This window comes from Sus scrofa, chromosome X (assembly GCF_000003025.6).
Source record: "Sus scrofa isolate TJ Tabasco breed Duroc chromosome X, Sscrofa11.1, whole genome shotgun sequence".
Classification (NCBI taxonomy): domain Eukaryota; kingdom Metazoa; phylum Chordata; class Mammalia; order Artiodactyla; family Suidae; genus Sus; species Sus scrofa.
This window is the reverse complement of record NC_010461.5, coordinates 14,187,811-14,210,024: the sequence shown is the minus strand read 5'-3', so window position 1 is coordinate 14,210,024 and position 22,214 is coordinate 14,187,811. Positions and strand designations below refer to the sequence as shown.

Here is a 22,214-nt window from a genome sequence, read left to right as displayed (position 1 = left end):
GCGCAGCCGCAATGGCCGCTTCCGAGCACCTGCAGCTCGGCGGTGGTTGGCAGAGGTTGGTGAGTTCAGTTCCGCGCCCCGCTATAGGCTGAAGACGCGAAGCTCCGAGGCGGAGAGGAGTTTTTGCGGGTATTTCGGTGTGGGTTTCTTGGAGGCGGCTCGCAGGGCTGAGGCACTTAGGCGTCTGGCCTCTCCCCTCTTGTTGGTTAATTCTTTGAAGATTTTTTTTTTAATTTAATTCCCCCTTCCTCTGTGATGTACCAGAGACGTGGACATTGAATTAATTCTAGGTGTGCGGTCAGTGCTTCAATTCGCAAGGGGAGGGGCCGGGCTTTAGCAATTGTGGTTTGGTACAAACCTGGAAGGGTTATTTTCAAAGGTTGTTATGCCTTTATGCGATGACACAGATCTTGGAGCCAGATTTGCTGTGTTTGTACCCTAGCCTCAACATTTAAGTGAGCTATGGCTTTGAGCAACTCAGGTAACGGCTCTGTGCTTCAGTTTCCCATCAATAAAATGGGCACAGCGAGGGGGGTGGTGAGTTAGGATAAGCACAGCAGTTACAACACTATCAGTAAATGTATGTAATGAAAGGTACATGACATTACTTAGTGGCGATCGTCTTAGGTTATGTCGAGGTTGCTCACCTTGGGAAGGAGGCATAGTCTGAGAAATTCAGAAGCAAAGCAGTTGAAGTAAAGCTATATAAATCTTGTAGCGCCCAGAGAGGCGCTACAAGGGAAGCATGTTGGACATGAGAAATATTTTCTTTTCTCCTCTCAAATACAAGCGAGATTAGAGCCCATTGTAGATAGAGTATTTATTATTATGATTTTGCTCATACTTTTGCCATAGCAGGTTCTGTCCCTTACGTCCACACTTGGTGTATGCAAGACCCCAGGAATACGATTACGTAACAAAGAAGAGGGAAACAAGTTCTTTAATTGCAGTCACGTTTATTTGCAGTTTCTATACACACTTCCTAGGTAATCAAACTTTTCTGGTACATTTTTTTTTGGAGAGGGGTTCACAATGAAACTGTCACCATTTTTACTAAAAATAAATACAAGACTTAAAGTGTTGCACAGCTCTAAAATATACAAAGGCTTGAATTGAATGTAAACGTTGAAAACATCTTACAAAAGAAACCATTTTTGCAACAATTTAAAAAGTTCATATTTACAAATATTACAAAAATACAAAATGGATGCAAGTCCATAAACCATTGTCTTTTGGCCAGCATGAACTGGTTCTAGTACCAAAATAGTTACACTGTAACCTTCCTCCTAGTTTTAAATCTTTGTTTTGATCTAGTTCTCTGAGTCTGCCACCACTGCAGCAAATGTACTCACTCACTGACCTTTGGCAAGAGCAAACAGTGTGTTTTGTTTGCTACAACTAGTCCATGTCCTCTACTTAGCCAAAACAAAAAAAAAACCAAAAAAACAAAACAAAACAAAACAAAAAAAACAACCTTCCCCCACACAACACAGACATGTCATATAAACATAAAAGGGCAAAATATTAGCATCAGTGCAAACAAAAGAAGAAAAGTTTGGGTTGATGTTCTTCATAATACCTAATGTGTGTAGCCTGCGTGAGACGGCAGTGATGTTGAGGACAGCCCTAAATCTTGGTCTCATGTGCTCTGGGATAAAGCCATGTAGAATATTCCAAATTACTAAGGAAATTCTTGCTTTTTAAACTCAGTTTGTTACTCAATACTCTTTTGCACAGTGAATTTTAAATCCATCTTTATTTGGGTTTTTTTTTAAATCTATGAAATATAAAATAGAGGAACTCTGCTATAGCTTTTTAGAGTAAACAAAATAAGTAAAACTATATTATAAGGGTTAGTTCTGTGGTCATTACATATAGAAGGTATCTTATTGCCTTCACAATTCAATATGTCTTTTAAAATATAGTACCATTACTTAAATCAATGTCAATAAGAAGGTGACATATTTGTTAAAGCCAATTCACGTATTATCCATTCAAGATTTAGAATCACTTTTAAAGCCCACATACCTTTCTTTACACTTAAAAAACCCCTAACTACACAAAAGCCATACTGCAAACGAACTGCTTTTATGAAAATTACAAAAGATCACCTATTGTGACTGGTAAACGACTGTTTCTTATGACATCTGTCTAAAAACCTTATTTTTAAAAGTTTGTCAAGTGTACTTTTCAAAGCATGAGAAAAAGTTACTCATGTTCCCATGTGGTGTCAACCCATGCTGGTTTTCTTAACTAATGGGTTCCAATGAGAAATGATGGTCCATTTTTTTCAAACCCCCAAACATTGTTCTTTTAGTAAAAAGTGTAACACTTTGTAAATGTTCAGACGTACCCTTTACCAGGTAGCTTATCTATCCCAGCACAAGCGCACCAGTGCTCGCGCGCAGGCGCGCGCACACACACACACACACACACACACACACACACACACTCTCCCTCCACTCCCCCGCCACCCCCAGTACCCATTTTACATACAAGGATGACAGGAAATTAAGAAGCACAATTTGATAATGAAACCAAAGTAGTAGAATCAATCAGACTTTTTTCTTTCCAAAGAAAACAAAAAATGAAGAGCAATCGGATTCTCTAATTCTCACTCTGTAACGTCTTAGAAAGTTTCTGTTGAAAAACAGCATCTTCTTAGACCAGGCTTTCTCCTTCATATTGCATGAATGAAACCAAACCCACAAACCCCCGTTCACACATCCTACTTTCCCAAATAGCACTTGCATAAGCGTAAAGCCAGCTGCTTATCGATTTCTTGGTAACTCTGGTATGTTCTATCATTCTAATCCCATTCTATTCTTTTATAGGCCATATCCCTTCTTAGTTCGCTACTTTCTACCTTCTCTCATTCAATACATATTCTAAGTACATAGCTGCTTATATTTCTGACATATCATTTCAAACATTAGTTCATGTTAAAATCACAGGTGTAAAACCCATTTGCAGATTTCAACTTGTAACTACATTTTTTTTTCAGTTTTAAGACAAGAAAATTCAAGTAATTTCAAGTAATTCAGCTTGTTTCCCTGCCTTCATTTTATCAGAGCACTTGCCCCGACGTTGCCTTTCCCACCCCCACCCTCCCTTTTTGCCATCAAGCAGACAGAATAAAATCACACAAAAACCCAGGTGTATGTAGCATCGTGAACCAGAGCTGCTCCCCATTCCCAGTTGAACAGTGACTATAAATAATGCATATACACATACCTATTTCCCGACTACATCGTTCACAGTGTCATTTCTGTTAATTTTTAGGTAGCATGAATCTCATCAGCACAGAGAGAAAGCTTCACTGAAAACTCATTGCAGGTACTTACTGAAAACTCCACAGCTCTGTGGCATGCTTATGTTTTATTTTTGTTAGTGAAAGAACCTGGAGCTAATTGCTAAACTGTTTAAGGAGGTGAAAAGATTATAGTCATCAGATTGTTTGTGTCCCCAGGAGCCTAATATAAAAACATAACCTAAAATTAACGATCGTTTTCCCTGTTCATTCTCTTTAAAGCAATCCATTGAGAATTTGAAGTTTAAAGGATATGATCAAATGTTGCTGTTCCGGGCTTTGTGTTGAGAATGATGATTTCTCTCATTGATTTTTTTTTTTTTAATCAAAAGCATGCTTTTCATTCTGTCCAAATTACCCCATGGCACATCACAGCCATGCGTTACCAATAACTTGTTTGGTACCGCAGTTTTGTCACAAAACTGGTTAAGTCTGAATTCGTAATTTTAAATTAATCACATTTCAGTAGATGACCTCAAGATTTCCTTTATTTCATCAGTTTAAAATTCATATTTGAGGTTTATCACTCAGAAATCATATTGGTGGACATTTAAATATGGTATTTGATATGAAAATGGTATTCACAGAATACAATCATTACACTTTATTTGTTGTGTTCTATAAACCGTTGGTGTCTGGCAGGTAATTGGCCACGTGTCCACTCCTCATTGATAAATCTATTTACACGTTCTTATCAAAAATATGGTATTTACATGTGTGTAGTTCTTTCTTCTATTTTGCTTTATCTCATTTTAATGTAAAAAAATACCAAACCTCCAGAGTAATTTCATCTTCTTAAGAATTAGGACCGTGAGGGCTTTGCTTTCTGAAGAGGCAGCTCTGGGAAAACGTTTTCTAGGTTTCGTGAGAAGATGACATTTTAAAATGCTCTCTTATCAAAAGGAATGCGGTCGGGCCAATCAAAACCAGGCTAAGGAAAAATAGGATCGACAGCACAGCGACTAAAAACCACGGAAAATAATCGAGAGAGACCGAACCACCTTCCGTTTCCCCAGCACGCAGATGGGACCCCGAGGTGGGCCGCCCCCCGCCCCCCGCCCCCCGCCCCCCCCGAGGCTTCTGCTCCGCTTCCCCCTCCTCGAACCACCCAGCGGTGGCCTCGGCCGGCCCGCCTGCGCCACGCCGCCTAGCTTGAGCTCTGGGAGGACCGGTCGTCGTGCGGGCTCCCGTCGGAGTTCTCCGTCTCGCCCTCGGAGATGGCCTGCATGGGCGCGTTGTAGAGCCGGCAGCGGACGCTGTAGCGGCTGCTGCTGGCCGCGGGGGGCGCCCGCGAGCGGCCAACGCGGGCCGAGGCGGGGGTGGCGAAGGTCTTGGAGGAAAACCCTTCGGCGTTAAGGCGGGGGGCGCCTGGAGAGAGCGGGGACAGGGCTTCCGCTGCGGGGGCGCCCTGATGGGCCTCCTGGGGGCTTTGGGGGGACTCGGCGGGGAGCTCCCCGGGAGGCTTGGGCAGGACGGGGCTCTTGAGGATCTCCGTAGCCGACATGCGGTAGCTGGAATCGGAGCGGCTGCCCTTCTTGAGGAGCAAGAGCTTAAACTCTTCATTCGACGTGTTGGACTTTTTGGCGTTTCGGTAGATGAGGCCGGGAGACCTCTGGCTGTTGGCGGGGGTCCCACTGCTGTTGGGCGAAGCGGCAGGAGCAGCGCTGTTGCCGCCACTGCTGCCCAGGGAAGCTCTCGATTTACTTCGAACAGACATGTCCCCAGAATCCTTTCTTCCAAGTACTTTCCTCTTGGACCTTTTAAGAAAAGAGAAAATCTCAGTCCGCATACATCCTAATGCCACTAAAAATGTTAAGTCCCGTTTACGCGTCTCTGCAAAGAGCATTTTGGTGCCCCGTCTGATCGGGTACTGGGCGCTAGGGCCGTGGAGGCGACGAGTGACAGCAGTTCCTTGTCCTTGTGCCACGCACAGCCTGGGGGAGATTCTCCAGTAACCGGTGGACATAAACTGGGTTTTGGAAATGACCATCTCACATAGTGACTCACGCGGAAGCTGAACGTTCCAGAGGAGGACTTGGGACGTTTTAACAGGAGTATAAGGAAATACTGCTAAGTGACTTCTGGTTGCCGTGTAGGTGGTAAAGGACTGTCATTTTCTCTCATTAAACCTCTTTCTGCAACACAGATGAAATCCTCCGATGTCTGGGGTTGGCTTCCAGTGACTACCAGAAGGGCCAAGTGGATGGAGGGGTGGATGGGACAGGACCAGCCATCGGTCGCTGGCTGCTAGGCTTGGGGGATGGGTATGTCTGTGTGTGTGTGTGTGTGTGTGTGTGTGTGTGTGTGTGTGTTGGGGGGGGTGCATTACACTAGTCTACTCTTACAATTCCTCCACATAAAAAAAGTTCTTACATGACTTTAAAGAGAAAATCAATCCATTTTGGTTGCAAATACCATTTTCCACAGCCGCCTAGGAACATCCACGGTGTATTCATCAGTAAGCCTACTTTCTGGAGGAAGCCGAAAACCTAGGGCCTCTGGAGTTCTTCAACTCTTTACCCTGTAAGCGCTCAAGAAAACAAAATCTGGAGTTCCCGTTATGGCTCAGCATGTTACGAACCGGACTAGTATCCATGAGGATGTGGGGTCGATCCCTGGCCTCGCTCAGTGGGTTAAGGATCTGGTGGTGCCATGAGCTGTGGTGTTGGTCACAGACTCTGGGGCGGCTGTGGCTGTGGCATAGGCCGGCAGCTGCAGCTCCGATTTGACCCCTAGCTGGGGAACTTCCATAGGCCAAGAGTGCGCCCCTCCCCCCCAAAAAAAAACAACCAACCAACCCCCCCAAATCTTTCCTGTTTCCGTGCTGTAAATAAATAAATAAATAAATTTTATATAAATGTAAATCTAAGATTACCAAACTCTGCGTCTACCAAACCTAGGCACCCAGCCATCGTCACATTAGTTCTTTTTTTTATTTATTTTTTTATTTTTTTTTATTTTCCCACTGTACAGCAAGGGGGTCAGGTTATCCTTACATGTATACATTACAATTACATTTTTTTCCCCCACCCTTTGTTCTGTTGCAACATGAGTATCTAGACATAGTTCTCAATGCTTATTCAGCAGGATCTCCTTGTAAATCTATTCTAAGTTGTGTCTGATAAGCCCAAGCTCCCGACATTAGTTCTTTTGATAAGGAAGCAGGTGTAAATTCATTGATCAGGTTTGGCAACATGCTTTCTCCACAACCTATCTCGAGATGAGCGCAAGTGTCAGGTTTGCAGTGGGAAAGCAGCCTGACTGTGGTTGGCTGAAAGCTCTGTGGTTGCTGTCTTGTGGGTGCCAGTGTCTAATTCTCATCAGGGTAGGAATTTCACACTAAGGTCTGCTTTTAGTATCTACCATATTCTAGGCAATAACATGACCTCGTGTCATCAGAACTGAACTGTGAGCTATACCCATTTCTAGTAAGGGAACAGGTACAGAGGTTTGAATGGACTCAGGCGTGGATAGGAAGTGGCCGCACAGGGATCTAATTCCAGGTCTTTCTGGCCCCACTCCTTCCATTCGGTCCACCATTCCAGACACTAGCATTTGGTCCTTTACCTTACGCAGCCTTTAATACCCTGTCCTCAGGTTGGGGAGGAAGGGGGCTGAGGGGAATATGACCAGGGACAAAGAAAAATGATGACTCTTCACCCTCTGGGTGGAGAAGTGAGCCTGCTCATGTCTACACAGAAAGTGTTTCTGATTGGCTCCTTAAAAAAAAAAAAAAAAAAGTTGTTGAAGAGCAGCGCTCCTTCTTGAGGAGAGAACCACAGCAACAGAAAACATGTGTTCCCCTAACATGAGGATTCTGGGAAAAGCAGTGGCAAGCTGCCTGCCGAGAGCTTGCTTCCCAAAGGATAACTCCATGCGGTAGACAAGACAGTCCCCAAGTTTTGTCCCTTCCTCGGGAGTGGCATCTAGGTCCCCGAGGCCTAGTGAGGCAGGCACTTGCACTTGTGGAAGGAGTAGGCACGTGGTGACGGGCCAGCTCCGTCGGGGCAGGCTGCGTTGCCAAAGGCCAGTTCCTACCCTGCTCTTCAGGCACAGGCTGTAAGGACTATTCTTGCACATGGGGACCTTGGTCACAGCAGTGCAGGAGGCAAGCGAGAGAATGGGAATGGTCGGCGTGGGCACCACACCGTCCTGGCAAAGCAGCCCGGAGGATGCCCCCTGTTCGTGGGATATGGGGTATCCATTTTGGAGAGGGCTGGGGTTCTTCAAGAAGTGGTTTTAGGAAGAAAGGGAGAAAGGGGAGCAGTGATGCGTTGTTCTGAGCCACGAAATGGGCAGGTTATACAAACCGGGGGGCAGTGTTTAGGGAGTCACCTTGCATTTATCTCTGCTGTGTAGAAGTGTAGCTGTAGGATGTTTTTTAGGATGAGAAAGTGTTCTCAAATAAAAACTCACTCCAGAATGTCTTTCCTGGGGGCGGGGGGAAACAAACACCTTCCCTCAGCAGTTCTTAGAAAGGTCTCTCCATTGAGGCCCACCTAACTGTATGTAAAACCACATATTTCCCAACTTGACTATAAGTCTGTCAATGTGATTTGGAAAAATAATTTTTTCTTTGCTAGCTTAAGTTTTTTGATGAATGTATCACAAGCATCCCAGGCTTCTCCGTGCTGGCATCTGATGGGCCGCACCGTAAGAAGCAGAGCCTTTGGTGGTGTGGCCTCACCTGTGAATGACCGCAAATAAATCCTCAGTTGTTCGAGGTTTGTTTGGAGACACGAACACACTTTCCGCTTCAGCCTGAGAGTCCTCACTCAGTGGTGAAATCAAAGAGTCATCACTCAGGGACGATTCTTAAATTAAGAATAAAAGCATCTTTAGGAAGAAGGGCCCCGGCATGCTGCTGCGCCTCACTGGCTCAGGGAGCAAATAAGCAAGAGTTACCTGACTGCCCTTTTTAAAAAGGAACACGCTGCCTGCCACACCCATCCCGCCTTTGAAATAAAAGCCTCTCCTTCCCTTGACGGTTTTAATAAGTGCAAAGAACAGCAGAGGGAAGGCAGTACCCCCAGCCGTACTGAGTTATGGGGAAGGTCAGAAAGAACAACTCCGCAAGCTGCCCCGAGACACCTCCCCATTGTGACAGAGGCGTCAGCGACTTACCTTTCAGCAAAGCCTCTTCCGTGCTTCCTTGGGTCTCCTCTGCTCCGCTGTTATCAGAGGCACTTTTGGCTGCAATACCTGAAGCGATATTTTCCTGCTCAGAACACTTTTCCGGGCGTGGATTTACAGTTGATGTCTCTGCTTCGTAGCTAATATTCCCAGGCACTTTGTCGTGGTGGCGGCTCATCCCAAGTTGAAGCTTGAGGTGACTGCTTAGGTCTGTGCCTCTGGCCGGTGAGTCCGACTGAGGTGTGAGCACATCCGCAGACTCGGGGTGTGCAGCTTCCTCCTGATCTCCGGAAGACGGCTTCTGGACCTGTGCTAGGGCTCCATCTGGACCCTCTCCGTATGGTCCTGCTTTACCCTCTGCATCACTGGGGCGAGCAGCAGAGACCCTCTGAAATGCTTCTGTGGGGAAGTCACAGGTTTTCCGCGGTGTGTTTTCTGGAGCAGGCTCGCTCTGCACAGGTGCTTGGTCTTTTGGGACCCTGGAATCTAGAAGGCTGGTGCCAGCTGAGGTTACTGCTTCCGGGTCACAATGGTTCTTCACATCAAAAGTATGTTTTTTTTCCAGCTGTAGTTGGTCTGGTCCCATCTCCACTGCAGGGGAGTCGAAAAAGGACAGTATGGTGTCTTCTGTGGGGTACTGGCGCGACAGTGATTTCTTAGGCATGTGTGGCCTCATCTTACCTGGAGACAGGGCAGCCGTTGTGAGAGTGCTTTCCTCCAAGTAGGGAAGCTCTGCATTGTTGCCTTCTTTCTGCTTCACTTCTTCCGACTTACCGATGGACCTAAGGCTAACAGATTTCAGCACTGTCGGTGTAATTGCAAGAGACGGGGGAGCATGGGACCTCAGGGTTTCTCCTATTGCATTCGGCTTATTATGACTAAAAACATGCAGTGGGTGGCGGTGGTGGAATGGTTTATTCAAGACATTATGAAGAGCACTTAGGTCAAGATGGGTAGGAGGTATAATTGGAAGTTCAAGATCTTTACTCAGTGACAGCGCTCCCTCTTTTAGAGAGGGTTGCTGTAGCGAGGATTTCCTTTCCGGGACTTTCGGTTTTCTTTTGCTCCCTCCAGGAGACAGCGGACCGGAAAAGAAAGCCGTAGGGAAAGAGGAGGTTGGTGTCTCAGACTGGCTGGAGTAGCCACTTGATGGAGAGGCCAGGCCAGCCAGCTTTTCTGGGGAAGCCAGTTTAAACTCACTGTCCACGGAAGGAAGGGATGGGGTGGTGGCTCTCGATTCGGACTGGGAGGTTTGGGATTCGGAGCTCTCCGGAGACTTGATGCATTCGATGACTGTCGTACCCGTAGCAGTGCTTGAGTTAGATAAAGATCTGTAAGGGTCATTTGTTTTCAAGTCGTTGAGAAGCCAGAGGTCTGCATAGTGAGCTGACTCAGCACCTTCGTCTTTGAACGCCGCAGCCTCAGAAGTGTCTAATGGAGGTTCCGTGATGCCGTGGTCACTCTGGTTCAGCCAAGAAGGTTCCTGCTTGGTGGGAAGACTGGCGCTTTCCATTCTCGAAGGCGTGTTGGAGAAGTCCAGAGGCAGCTTCATTTCCCTGGAGCTGTGAGGCGGGAGCTGGCCACCGCTTATCTTTGGTTCTTTCTTCTCGGAAGGGTCTGCGTTTCCGTCGGACTTCCTCAACGATGAGCTCCGTTTAGGTGGGGTCGGCTTTGCCTTTGGTTTCCTGAAGGAGATGCTCGGTCTCCCCTGCCTCCTGTGGTCTAAGTAGTCCTGCCAGGCACAGTCCGGAAGAGGAGGAGGAGCCCCGACGCCCTGGCCGTTGTCTGGGCCCAGGGCTGCATAGTGACACACGTAACTCTTAGTGCCTTTAAGACCGCAGTCGAAGTGCATGGACGTGTAGTAGCCTTCTGTGTCCACCGAAAAGTGAGAGCTGGTGTCTGCCTTGTCCGAGGGAGACTTCTCCAGGAAGCTGTCGTACGTGGCCATGCTCGTGAAGCTCGGGCAGCCCAGGCTGTCCGCCTTGGGGCGCTCAGGACTCAGATCCTGGCGGCAGGAGGCGTCGTGGCGGTGGTGCAGGTAGTTCCACTCGCTGTCGCTGGCGGTGCTGTTGTTGGGGTCGTCCAGCAGGTCTGCCACGGTGGAGCTGAAGGAGTTCGCGCGGTGGCCTCGCGCTCTCTCCAGGGGGTCGTTGTACGGCTCTGTCGCGAAGACGCTGGCGTCCTCATTGGCATGAGGGGCTGTGTTGAGCGACAACTCCGAGTCACAGTGCGAAGAGCCAGTGAGGGGCGGAGAAGCTGCCGGAGGGATGGTCTCTGAGGTCTGCGACGGGCACGTGGAGCTGCTGCCACTCCAGTTGCCACTGGAGGACTGGTGGTCATCTTTCTGGTCCATGTGGCTGCTGAGGAGGACGCCAGCCGTGGAGATGCAGTGGATGGGGCTCCCGAAGGTGTCCGAGTTGGAGGAGATGTCACAGCTGCCAGAGTCTGCGGCCATGCGGGCCAGGCGTGACCGCCCTCTCTCACTTAGCTTGTGCTGGGGGCTGTGAAGATGCTGAGCGCAGGCCAGGCCCAGAGCAGGCTGGTGTTCCGCCGCACTCGGGCTGCTGGGGGCCTCGCTGCAGCTGTTAAGGGTCCTTTCTTGGTCTCCCACGAAAGGCTCCCCCTCTTCATATGCTGAAGATTTAGCACCAGCTTTAGGCTCCGCGTCCCCGCCTCTGTTGCCCTCCCTGGGAAGGCTCCGAGATCTCGTGCGGCTGCTCACCGCGGGGGGAAACATGGTGTCGCCTTTGTCTGCCAGGGCAGAAATGTTGCCAGCCGAATGAGAAAGGGAAGCTGCAATGCTTTGACCTCTTTGAGCTCTGATTCTCCTCCTGGATGGCGCCGCGATCAGAATATCCTCGGTTTGGCACTCCGAGTCCCTGGTTCCAGACCGCCTGTTGACGGTGTTGGAAGGGTCTGGATTGGTGTGCACGATCACGTTCCTTTCCCTGGCCACGGGCGATTCGTCAGAATCTAGGATACACGGACAGCACAGTGAGAGACTGCACACATCGGCAGGTGAACAGACATTCTGGGAGACGGCCCCAGATCTGGGTGCTGGCATGGTGGAGCATTTTCTTCCAGAAAAAAATGACCGTATAAAAGGAGGAGAAAGTTAAAAGGCTCTGAGCAGCGTCTCTCTGCCGCTTTGCCCATCTCGCCCTCTCTCTCTCTCTCTCTAGATATATATATATTTACACACACACACAAATACATACATGCTCTGTATGTATGTATACTAAGAGAAGAGCAGCTTTTCGTGCTTCTGTGAATTCTTTTTCTTTTCACGATCAAATTACTTTGCCCCAGTAAGTGTCTGTTGTTTTTTTTTGAACTAAAATACATTTTATTTTCTTGGCTACTGTATACTTTCATTTTGTAAGATAAACATAATGAAATAAAACATCATAGACTTTCACTATATGAAATAGAAATCTGATTTACAAGAGATGCTGCCAGAGTAATAATTTAAAAAGCCATAGGAAGGCATCGCTGTCTTAAACACACTTAGCAGAACAAAAGAGAAAAAAATGCCACCAAGGGTATCATGTTATCAATATTCAATATTTAATTGAGTATGCTGGAATGTTACCACTTAAAATAACTAATGCCCTAAAAGTATATCTCTCTTCAAATAAAGGTATACTTTGCTAAAAAAAAATCTGTCAGCAAATCTTGTTAATGGTTACTCATAATTTCCACCTGAAAACTTGTAAAAAGTAGCAAAATATTATATTTCAGCCATAAAATCTGCATGTAAGTGCGTAAATCTGTATGGGCAAACCTTTACAGTCAAGGATGGAGGTGGAAAAAGTAACCCCGCCTGGCTTACTGAACACGAAACAAGGACACACCCTTTCAGAACCTCTCCACGTTTCCACACTGCCCATGTTTAAGGAAGCTGGTTAAAGGGCAGCTTCCATTTCAACTCCTTACACTCCGCCCCCACTAGCGTGTGCAGCATGAACAGTTGATACCACACCTATTTCTTGTTGGACTCTCCTGGGGATACCCGAGATGGTTTTCCTCCTCCTCAGTTTTCGCCTCCGCTGTAGTACGGATTGTGAGTGAACAAGAGAGCAGCGAATACTAGCCTCTCGGTCAAAGCCGACTCCTGCAACCCACCAACAGATCTCATTAGCTTTTCGAAATGGCAAACACATTTTCATTTGCTTGGAACACAGTGATATTTATTGATTGGAAGCAAAGGACGCGTTTGGATTAGGCCCGTGAACAAATATAAGGGAGCCCTCACTCGGCTCTCCTTTAAATGCTGCTGCAGTACAGTAAGCTTTCCTTCTAAACGCAGCTCTCCACAACAGCTTGCACTGCCGAAAGTAACAAAGACGGGACATCGAAAGAAAGAGGAGAAAAATCACATCAAAGAATCACTCTCACCCAGAAATGGCTCCTTAAGGACTTACGGCCTCTACTTCCTCCTCTTCCCTGGCCTATTTCTGGACTCTCTGAAGCTGCTCTTTTTGGCATAATAGATCCGTAGCCAAGGTGTTAACTTGAAGTAGTTCAGCGGACACAGTCTGCCCATTTCTTCATTAAGTGTCATTGTGAGGTTTTTTTGGCCCCCCTCCCTCTGCCCACTATGCCCAAGCCCTAAACACACACACACACACACACACACACACACAGTGAGGAAACAACAACCTAGAGGTGTGCTTTTAACTCTTTCTGCTTTCCTCTGCTGACTAAATTGGACATAGTTTGCTTTAGCACCAGTGTCTTATTAATATAAAATAAAAATACAGGGCCGTCCTCGCTTCAGTGGATCAAACTGTAAGTAAAGCCGGAGTTCTGCGTCTTTACAGTGTGTGCGTTATCTTTTGTCAATACAAGGGGCAAACGATGATGCCTGTTAGTTGGTCTCTCCATCATCACAGTATTGACGCCCGACCTGCAGAACTACCAAAACGAGAATGATGGAGGGGGAGGTGAGGACGCTGCACTCCTGTCAGGCACCAGCTTGCACCATGAATTTTCCAGAGTGAGCTCTGTCTCAGAAAGCCATAAGCCAAGAGTGCTTGGAGTCCGGCTGCCTCATCATTCATCTTGATTATGACACACGAGCAGAAGGACATGTCAAACTGCGCTTCAGCTGTATGGAGAAGCGGTGTGAGTGCTGCTTAGCTTCACAGTGAGAACAGTTTTATGTTGAAAAACCTGTATGAGATCTCATAGGTAGATTACAATACTATCGGAGAATTCGTCCGAATGAAATTTTTCTTTCTTCGTTCAAAGATTAAAATCTTCCATTCTAATTATAATAATCATGCATCACGTGGCATACAGACACATATTTTGTGTTATATGGGCATAATTAACAACTTTCTCATTAAAGCTCTTGAAATCAACATATAATCTAGGCTTTAGTCTCAGTTCCTGAAATAAAGCAAAAGGAAAGATCCCTTTTCCTAAGTCACAAGCCCCATAATTAAAGGACTAAATTTGAAAACAAGATTTTACTTACAGTGCCATGAAGAAAACAGGTGCTGCTAATAATCAGATGTTCCCAGAACCGAAAGTTAGGTTAAGAGGATGCCAAAATGATCCCCTTTGACAGCTGAACACCCCCTAAAGCATCCCATTTAGATTATGGAGGTCAGATGAAGGGCACATCCTTAGACTAATTTCTCCTACAAGTTGAGCAGGTCAGTAAAACTCCCTCCCAGCTCACAACCAGCTGATCAACTAGCACTCCTGTTTGTCATGGAGAAAATGATATCGGCCCTGATATCTGGTCATCATTTGCTCCCCACTGTAGAGGAGAGAGCTGCGAGTGACGTTAATAACAGTTGTGTCCAGAATGCATCTCCAGCAGCATGTGATATTTAGTTACACGAAAATCAGTCACACAATGGCCATTGTGAGATCTTCAATATACAAATACGTTAAAATGTAGCTCTTAGAGATGGTTAAAGAAAAGCCTAGTGGATAGATCATTTACTATCTGTCTCTGAAAATTAGAATCCTTTATAATATTATTTTATTTACAACTAAGATCGCCAGGTTCTAAGATGACCAATTCTGGATTTTACAACTGCTGCCAATAAACTTTTTTAAGTAAAGTCCAGACAGGCTTGCCTGGGACCTGGCCTAGTATCCGAACTCTCAGTACAGAGGAGAAGGAGGAAGCGGAGTGTGAGCAGAAGACTGGCTGGCTGGCTTGAGAGTAGAATTGAGCCTTCATCTATGACACCGTGAATTTTTAGGTCCAAAATGCCTAAAATCAGTGCAGAAGTCTAAAGGATCTTTTAAACAAGCCTACCTTTATCCACAGAAGCATGAAAACAGATTTTATACTTGAGCTACAGGATCCTTACTTGCCGTTTTCGAAACCTGAGGCTTGCTGGGCTCTTTCCTGCGGTGCCACACATCATTCTCATCTGATTAATCACTGCCGCTTTCGCCATTATTTCAGTCAGCTATGGCTAAAGAGCTATGTGGTTACTTTTTCTCCGAAAGAAACTGTCCATCATTTACATAACAAGCGGCCCAGCAGAATATATGCAAATTGATGTTCAAAACCTAACAAAAGCCTATCGAACATCCCCTGGGTTGCATTCTGATGAAAAAAAAAAAAAGGTATCATTTGTTTACCAAGCAGTTTTCTTAACTGGTGCGCCCAGCAGCACAGGTTCGGACCATACTTAATACACAGAGTGCTCGGACCCGCCTGCCCCCAAGAAAAGAACAGCACAATACCGGTGACATTGATGGGAATGATGCAGGAAGAAATCACTTGGGCATCTTGTTTCATCTTCTCCTCTGGCGTCGGGAGAGGTAGCGCCTTGCTCCAGTTGGTCTGCTTGTCCAGTGTCGAGGGGATATTATGCACTGGGTTTTTCGGCCTCTGCCCTAACATGACATCTGTATCTTCGTCCTCCGGGGGATGGGACTGCAAACAGAGCATCCAGATTCAGCCATCGGGGTTTACACATAAGCACACACACAAGGAACTTCAGAGTTAGGACAAATTTCAGTTTAGTCAGAGATAAGCTTTCAGGTCAGAGGAAGAATCCCTGAAAACCGTTAGTAAGCACAAGTAACCGCAAGTTATCATTTCAACAGTCAAGTGATACAAAAGGGAAAAAATAGGCTAAACACACATGCTTTTCAGGTCAGAGGGAATTAAAGAGGAGAGACAAGGTAGCCAGAAATCCCCAAACTTCAAAATGAAGAAAGAGAGGACTCTCTAAGCCAGTGAGAGGTAGATTTATTTTCTGGAAGTCTCGCCAGAAATTCCTACTGCAAGTCTCGAAAGCGCTAGGTGACTGTGATCAAAGGGGAAAAATGATTTAGATGCCTAAGGAAAGGTTTAGAAAACTGGCCAGAAAGCCCGGAGTCAGGAGACACCCCAGAACACATCACCTGAGGGAAAAGCCGACCTCATCTGAGAGGCCGGATCCAAATGCTCAGAGCTCATCTTAGGGCAGGGTGGCGGCACTTGGGAATGCCATTTTAAGAATGCAGTTTCCTCAGCCCTGTGCAGGTGGAAAAGCAAACGCGAAGAATCTCCACCCATCAACGAGAGTGGAAGATCCAACCGCTCTTACTGGGGGAAAGGATTCTACTGGGTTTCTTTTCCCAATCTGCAAGAGTAGAATGGTCCCCCTTGATTTTCTGTCAGCTTTGCAGCACGAAGCTTGTCTTCCGACTGTGGAGAGACCTTGACTTCCTTGTGATGGTTCAGAATTTTCCATCCCCGCCTCTGATAAATACCGGTATTTCCTAACTTCCAACAGCCCTAGGGCTGGGCTCCTAGCCCAGGTGATTAAAAAGTCTCCATCCCAGCCGTGATTTCAGGGTTGGGTTTCGAAAGCGGATTATTAAGAAACTCAGTTTTCACCACCGAACCTGGGTTTTCTTTCTTTCCACCATTTGTAGGAAGGTGGCTGTTGGTATAAAATAAGCAGTTTCCCTCTTGATTCCAGTTAGGTTTTAATAATATTCTGTCCTAAAATCAGGGTCATTTAAAAAAAAATTTGCTCCTCCTCACGCTGGGAAGCGTCCTGCCCTGTTAACTCAGAGGATTTCATATACTGTCAAAGGAACTGTTCTCAAGTCCCCTTAAAGAGAGGATTCCAGAGCCACTTGTTCTGAACGAACACCCAGCACTTGCTTACCTTGTCAGAGGTATCTGAAAAGCCCCCCAAGACACCCAACAGGCTACGCTTCCCCCCCTTGAGAAAAACGTGTTGGCCATGAATGGTTTTTCGCCAAACATTGCAACCTTCTTTCTCTCTTCAGCTTTTGTGCAGGTTCCCAGCGAAGCAAATAGCTCAGATAAAGTTGGAGCACAAAAGACTTTGTTTCCTAGGTAACTTCCAAAAAGAAAAAAAAAAAAAAGTTTGGTGCGTGCAAAAAGAGAGACAGAGGGAGAGGGAGCAGGAGCTGGAGAGAACACTCCCCCTCCGAGCACACAGGCACCAGAGGCCACATTCTGTAGGCGAGGCCTTCCTTGAATAACAATGGACTGAGCCACAAAGAAAGAACAGTGACCCGACTACAGGCTCTGACCAGCAGCCAAAGGCGCTTTTTATTTAATGGTGACGGGGACAATTGGCTGCCAGAGAATCCTTTTGTCCTGTTCTCTTTTGATTTGAGAAGGCGAACCTTTGCAGTTTTGGTAAATATAGGGCAAGCTGAAATTTCTTTTCTCGAAACTACAAAGTCCTGGAGTGGTGTTAGGGTGGGGCCTTGAACTGAGACTTAAGTGCAGCCTGGGGATGGGGTCGGGGTGGGGGCGGGGGGTGTAAAACCTCTGGCATGACCGACTACTACGTTATATTTTATTGAGTTCCAGTTACCACTCTTTAAATGGATTTAAAAGAATGCCTGTTAGTTCGTTAGAAACAGGAGAGTTTGCCATAAAGAAAGAGAAGAAAGTGCAAGTGTCCAGAGAAAGCACGACAGGCCGTGATGGAATGTTCTCAGAAGCAGTACCTTTCTACTCCATGGGGTCATGTGGCAACATTCAGTGGGGGAGGGCGAACGGGTGCTGTTAAACTATGAACATGAAATGCAAGAAAAGAAAAAATTAAAAACATGCACACAACCCACGGTATCTGGTTAAGCCAAATCTATGACATTAATGCATGAATATACTGGGATAACGCCCGTCCTTCCATCCTTCCTTTCTCCCTTCCTGCCGTAGGTGTCTTGCTTTTCTGAGAAGCAGCAGCAACAGTGGTTAGAAGCCCCGACCCTGGAGCTGGACTGTCTGAGTACAAAGCCTGGTTCTACTGCTCACTTGCTGTGGGACCAGGGGCTGGCTCTCAGGTCAGTTTTCTCATCCACGAGACAGGAAAATAAGAGTATCGACCTCCCCGAGTCCTTGCGAGGATTAAATGAGTAAATATACCTAATAGGTAGGCTTAGACGAATCCCGGCGCTTAGTAAGCGCTCTGTGTTAGTGTCGGCTCCCACTGCCGCTCCCGTTCCTATCATTATGGTCCTTACCTTGCAGCTGTGAAATGGCTGTGACATTGTCTTTGTAAATTGTACCTTTCTATCTTTTATATCCCAATCCCACTTGCTACTTTGGGAAAGACTGCATTATTTTCTTAAAGTGAGTTTATTTTCCTGTGAACTACTTGGAAGAAAATTGCTCGTGTATAATTTCCTCCTCTGGACTGGTCAAAATTGGCCTCTTTCTCACATCCATGGTCTGTGCAGACAGGGCCAGTGTCAAGGGCGTGTGAGCTGCGCAGCCACACAGGGCCCTGCACTCAGAAGGACTCCATGCCTGGTTGAATGCTGTCACCGTCTTGAAATCCTTAGTCTTGCCGTAAGGGGCCACGCACGTTCATGCTGCAGTGGGCCGCACAAATCATGTTGGCAGTCCTGTGTGGAGAATAATCTAGTAACCAGAGTCTCCTTTTCAGGTTCTCCTGAGGACAGGGAAACTCTTCGAATCCTAGACCACGGCAGCTTTGGATTCAGTCAGCCCTCTATCGCAGCACTTTCCATATAGCAGCAGTGCCTTTTTAAGTTACATAACTTATCCCTGGATATGTCTTTTGCACCTACTAGAGTATGAACTCCTGAGGTCAGGGGCCATCTCTGATTGTCCTTTCCGTCTTCCAGGAGGCCTCCTCATTGTTAAGAGATCAACAAATGATTTGTGCACGTGAATGATACCAGCTCTGTGTGTTTTATCAGTGATGGGAAACCCACATAAGGACTTGGCATTGGCACCGCTGAGCCTTGGGTTTGATCCCTGGCCTGGGAACTTCTGTGTGCCATGGTCGCAGCCAAAAAAAAAAAAAAAAAAAAAAAAAAGTGTGGCGCGGCCCATTAGCTGGGAAGGACTCTTCTGTGGAATGGAACCCACAGAGCCACGGAGTTAACTGTGGTGACCAAAACTGAACAGTCTGGACTTGCCATACTCAGCCATTTCCAGGTGTCACCTTAACCGCTAGGCCAACAGGGAACTCCCATTGTATTTTAAATTTGAATTTAATTTTTTGAATTGAAGTAGAGTTGATTTACAATATTGTGTTAGTTTCAGGTGTACAGTCCACTACTTTGAAAGTAGCTCCGGTGTGGAAGGATTGTGTTCTTTGCTTTTACTACCTACACACAGGGACCCAGTCCCCTGCAGATGGTCCGTCAGTGCAGAGTATTTAAGTGTATGATACTCGTGTGGGCTATGGTCTTATTCCTGCCGTGAATTAGTAAGAATTAGTAACCGCCTTAGTGTTTTAGAGCATCCACTTTCCTGGGTATGTTGTCAAAGGAAGTAAAAAAAATCAATCTGATAATTTCTGATTAGATTTTTATGGCAGATACAATAATCAGTTTATACAGGTTTTTCCCCTAAATTATCTAAGAACTGAAACTACAAGAGAACTGCTGCTTTGAGGCGTCTCTGCATAGTCCAGCGTGCCACTCCTTAGTGGGTGTAGATGGGTAAGGTTAGGAGAAGCTGCATGCTGCTCATCCTTGTGTGAATTGAATTATTCTTTAAAGGCTCTATTTATTTATTTGTTTATGTTTCTAAACTTGAGGGTTTGGTTTTTTTCTTTCTTTTTTTTTTCCTAGGGCCACACCCTCGGCATATGGAGCTTCCCAGGCTAGGGGTCTAATCGGACCTGCAGCTGCTGGCCTACGCCACAGCCACGGCAACGCCAGATCCGAGCAACCACAGCTCACGGCAACGCCAGATCCTTAACCCACGGAGCGAGGCCAGGGATCAAACCTGCAACCTCACCGTTCCTAGTTGGATTCATTTCCAATGAGCCACGACCGGAACTCCTTGTCTTTTGTTTGGTTTGGTTTCTTTAGCCACACCTGTGGCATGTGGAAGTTCCTGCACCAGAGGTCAAATGTGTGCCACAGCAGTGACCCAAGCTACTCTGGTGACTACATTGGATCCTTAACCTGCCGTGCCATGAGAGAACTCCTAAAGTCTCTATTTATTTTTTGTGTGTCTTTTGTCTTTTTAGGGCCACACCTGCGGCACATGGAGCTTCCCAGGCTAGGGGTTGAATCAGAGCTGAAGCTGCCGGCCTACACCACAGCCACAGCAACGCAGGATCTGAGCTGTGCCTGCGACCTGCACCACAGCTCACAGCACCGTCAGATCCTTAACCCACTGAGTGAGGCCAGGGATCGAACTCGCATCCTCATGGATCCTAGTTGGGTTCGTTAACTCCTGAGCCACGATGAGAGCTCCGTAAAGGCTCTAGTTAAATTAATCCTATTGCTTATTCAGAGGAAGACCTGTAAGGGCAGGAACCAATTCTTGTTGATAACTATATTCCTACTACCTCAGTAATGCTCAATAAACATTTACTGAACTGCTAATTACCCCCATGGGCCTGGCATAAGCAAACAAAAATCTTCTCCAAAGAAACAGTATTGGGATCTCCCTCGTGGGGCAGTGGGTTAAGGACCCAGCGTTGTCAGTGCAGCGGCTTGGGTTGCTACCGTGGCATGGGTTCCCCCCCAAAATAGAACAAGCAAATAATTAAGAGAAATAGTATCAAATTACTGCTACATATAATTTTTCAGTATAATATCCAGCGCAGAGTCAAAGCTAATACGGCAACAAGGAGACAAGTCAGCATGAGCAAGTAGCATTCACAACAACAGATGATAGAAGCAAACCCATAGGGAATCTTGCTTTTGGAGTTATTACTCCATGCAGGAGGAGCTAGCAGTCCTGGCTTCTGGCTTCTCCAGAATAAGTGTGTGGCAAGCTTGTTAGACCACTCATTCATTAATTCAGGACCATTTCTTTGATGAGACTCAAAATCAGCCCTGGTATAAACAGTCAGATTAAAAATAGTGTCTCCTTCTTGCGTATATGCATGTTCACTGTATGATTCTTGTGATTTTTCTGTACCTTTCATGAAATTTTTTTATAGCATAATGTTGAAGAGAAGTGCCAGAAAATTTCTCCTACCTTTTCCAGACTTCTATTCTGGCCCTCCCACTAATTCTGAGAGGCCCCAGATTCCACGTTGCCCCTTTAGAATCAGCCAGCACTGGTCATCGTCCCTGACAAAAGATGCTTCTTTGATGCTTTCACTGCATTTGTCCCTGCCTCAGACCCTTTCCCTAGCTTTCTGTGGAACTGCTTCAACAAAAGCTGGCGTTATAACCAGTGTCCAGAACAAGAAATAACAGATACTACACTGAAAAGCTATCAGAGAAATTTCTTTGGTGAATAATGGAAGGATATTTCCCCAGCCCCAATTTTTCTTGTGGTGTGTATATGAGAAAAGCTCATTTCTTCACTTTTGTGGCTATGAGCAAGTATTTCTCCAAAGATCTCAAGACTTTCTCCGATCTTTCTCTTACTGCCAAAAGAAAAAGAAAAATCCCTCCGCAGCTTACTTTCTTTTGGGTTTTATTTTATATGCTGATGGGGGCTTATTTTGCTTCAAAACGTTCCAAAAGACATCTGTTAAAATGTTGTGGGTATTCCAGCAGGAAATGTTTTGAAAAATTGGCTTTGGTTTGTGATCTAACCAATACCACATGGCATTTACAGCAGTCGACTTTCAGAGCTGATTTATTACTATCATGCTGCCTTAAACCTGAGAAATATCTACTAGAGAATGGATGTTGTGGCACATGGGAGTACAGGGATGGAACTTTCCGAGTGACGATGTCCATTGCAACCCACCCTGGCTTCCTAGGGAGGCGATCTGAGAACTTATTCTCATTCTACCCTGGGGTTGGTTCGTCCGTAGACCAAGTCTGCGCATTTTTGCACATAGTAGGGCCTGTCTGCGAAGTGGAGGGGACCTGGACCGCCTCGGGTTCTTATTCACTGGCGTGTGTGTATGTGTTGTATATAAACACGCAGGGCTTTGATCTTTCTGGAAGGCTTAAAGGAGTCTGGCAATACCTTCTTCACACATCACTCTTGCTGCGACAATTACATAGCACCGTTACCCCCTTAAGACTGTCCCAAAGTCTCCTGCTGGCTGGCACTGTGCTCCTATATTCCAGACACGATGAATAACGTCATTTGAAACTCACACCGTGCTTCTCCCTTTCCTCTCTTCTCCATTCCAACCTTTACCCAAGTGTACAACCGCGGCAGGACAAAATGACGCGGCAGGTCAAAGTTTCCGCCACATCCTAGGCTTTCCCTGGCCTGAGCTGTTACGTCTTTTCCAACTCATACCTTTACCTTTCTCCCCTGACATCGCCGCCACCACTTCCTCATTTCTCCTCAGAAGCACTTTGCAAAAGAGAATAGATAAAAGGCCAACAGGCATGTGCGAAAGCACTCAGCATC

The 22,214-nt window shown here is 46.2% G+C and overlaps 1 protein-coding gene and 1 long non-coding RNA gene across 4 annotated transcripts in view; one reads left to right on the top strand and one right to left on the bottom strand.

Annotated features, from left to right (window-relative positions):
* LOC110257735 overlaps nt 1–19,524 on the top strand; it is a 35,441-nt gene extending 15,917 nt beyond the window's left edge. The window contains exons 1-3 of one of the 2 annotated variants that reach the window (XR_002340675.1): nt 14–129; nt 3,283–3,336; nt 17,613–19,524. This is a non-coding gene — a long non-coding RNA (uncharacterized LOC110257735). Of the gene's footprint in view, nt 1–13; nt 130–3,282; nt 3,337–17,612 lie in introns of those variants that run through there. The other variant, XR_002340674.1, reaches the window with a different exon arrangement.
* NHS (NHS actin remodeling regulator) overlaps nt 940–22,214 on the bottom strand; it is a 354,136-nt gene continuing 332,861 nt past the window's right edge. The window contains exons 4-9 of one of the 2 annotated variants that reach the window (XM_005673460.3): nt 17,402–17,464; nt 15,161–15,353; nt 12,426–12,557; nt 8,435–11,416; nt 7,998–8,124; nt 940–5,067 (exon numbers count right to left, since the gene is read on the bottom strand). In XM_005673460.3, the coding sequence (XP_005673517.1) occupies nt 4,458–5,067; nt 7,998–8,124; nt 8,435–11,416; nt 12,426–12,557; nt 15,161–15,353; nt 17,402–17,464 (4,107 nt within the window). In that variant the 3' untranslated portion in view covers nt 940–4,457. The remainder of the gene's footprint in view (nt 5,068–7,997; nt 8,125–8,434; nt 11,417–12,425; nt 12,558–15,160; nt 15,354–17,401; nt 17,465–22,214) is intronic. The other variant, XM_001924471.5, reaches the window with a different exon arrangement.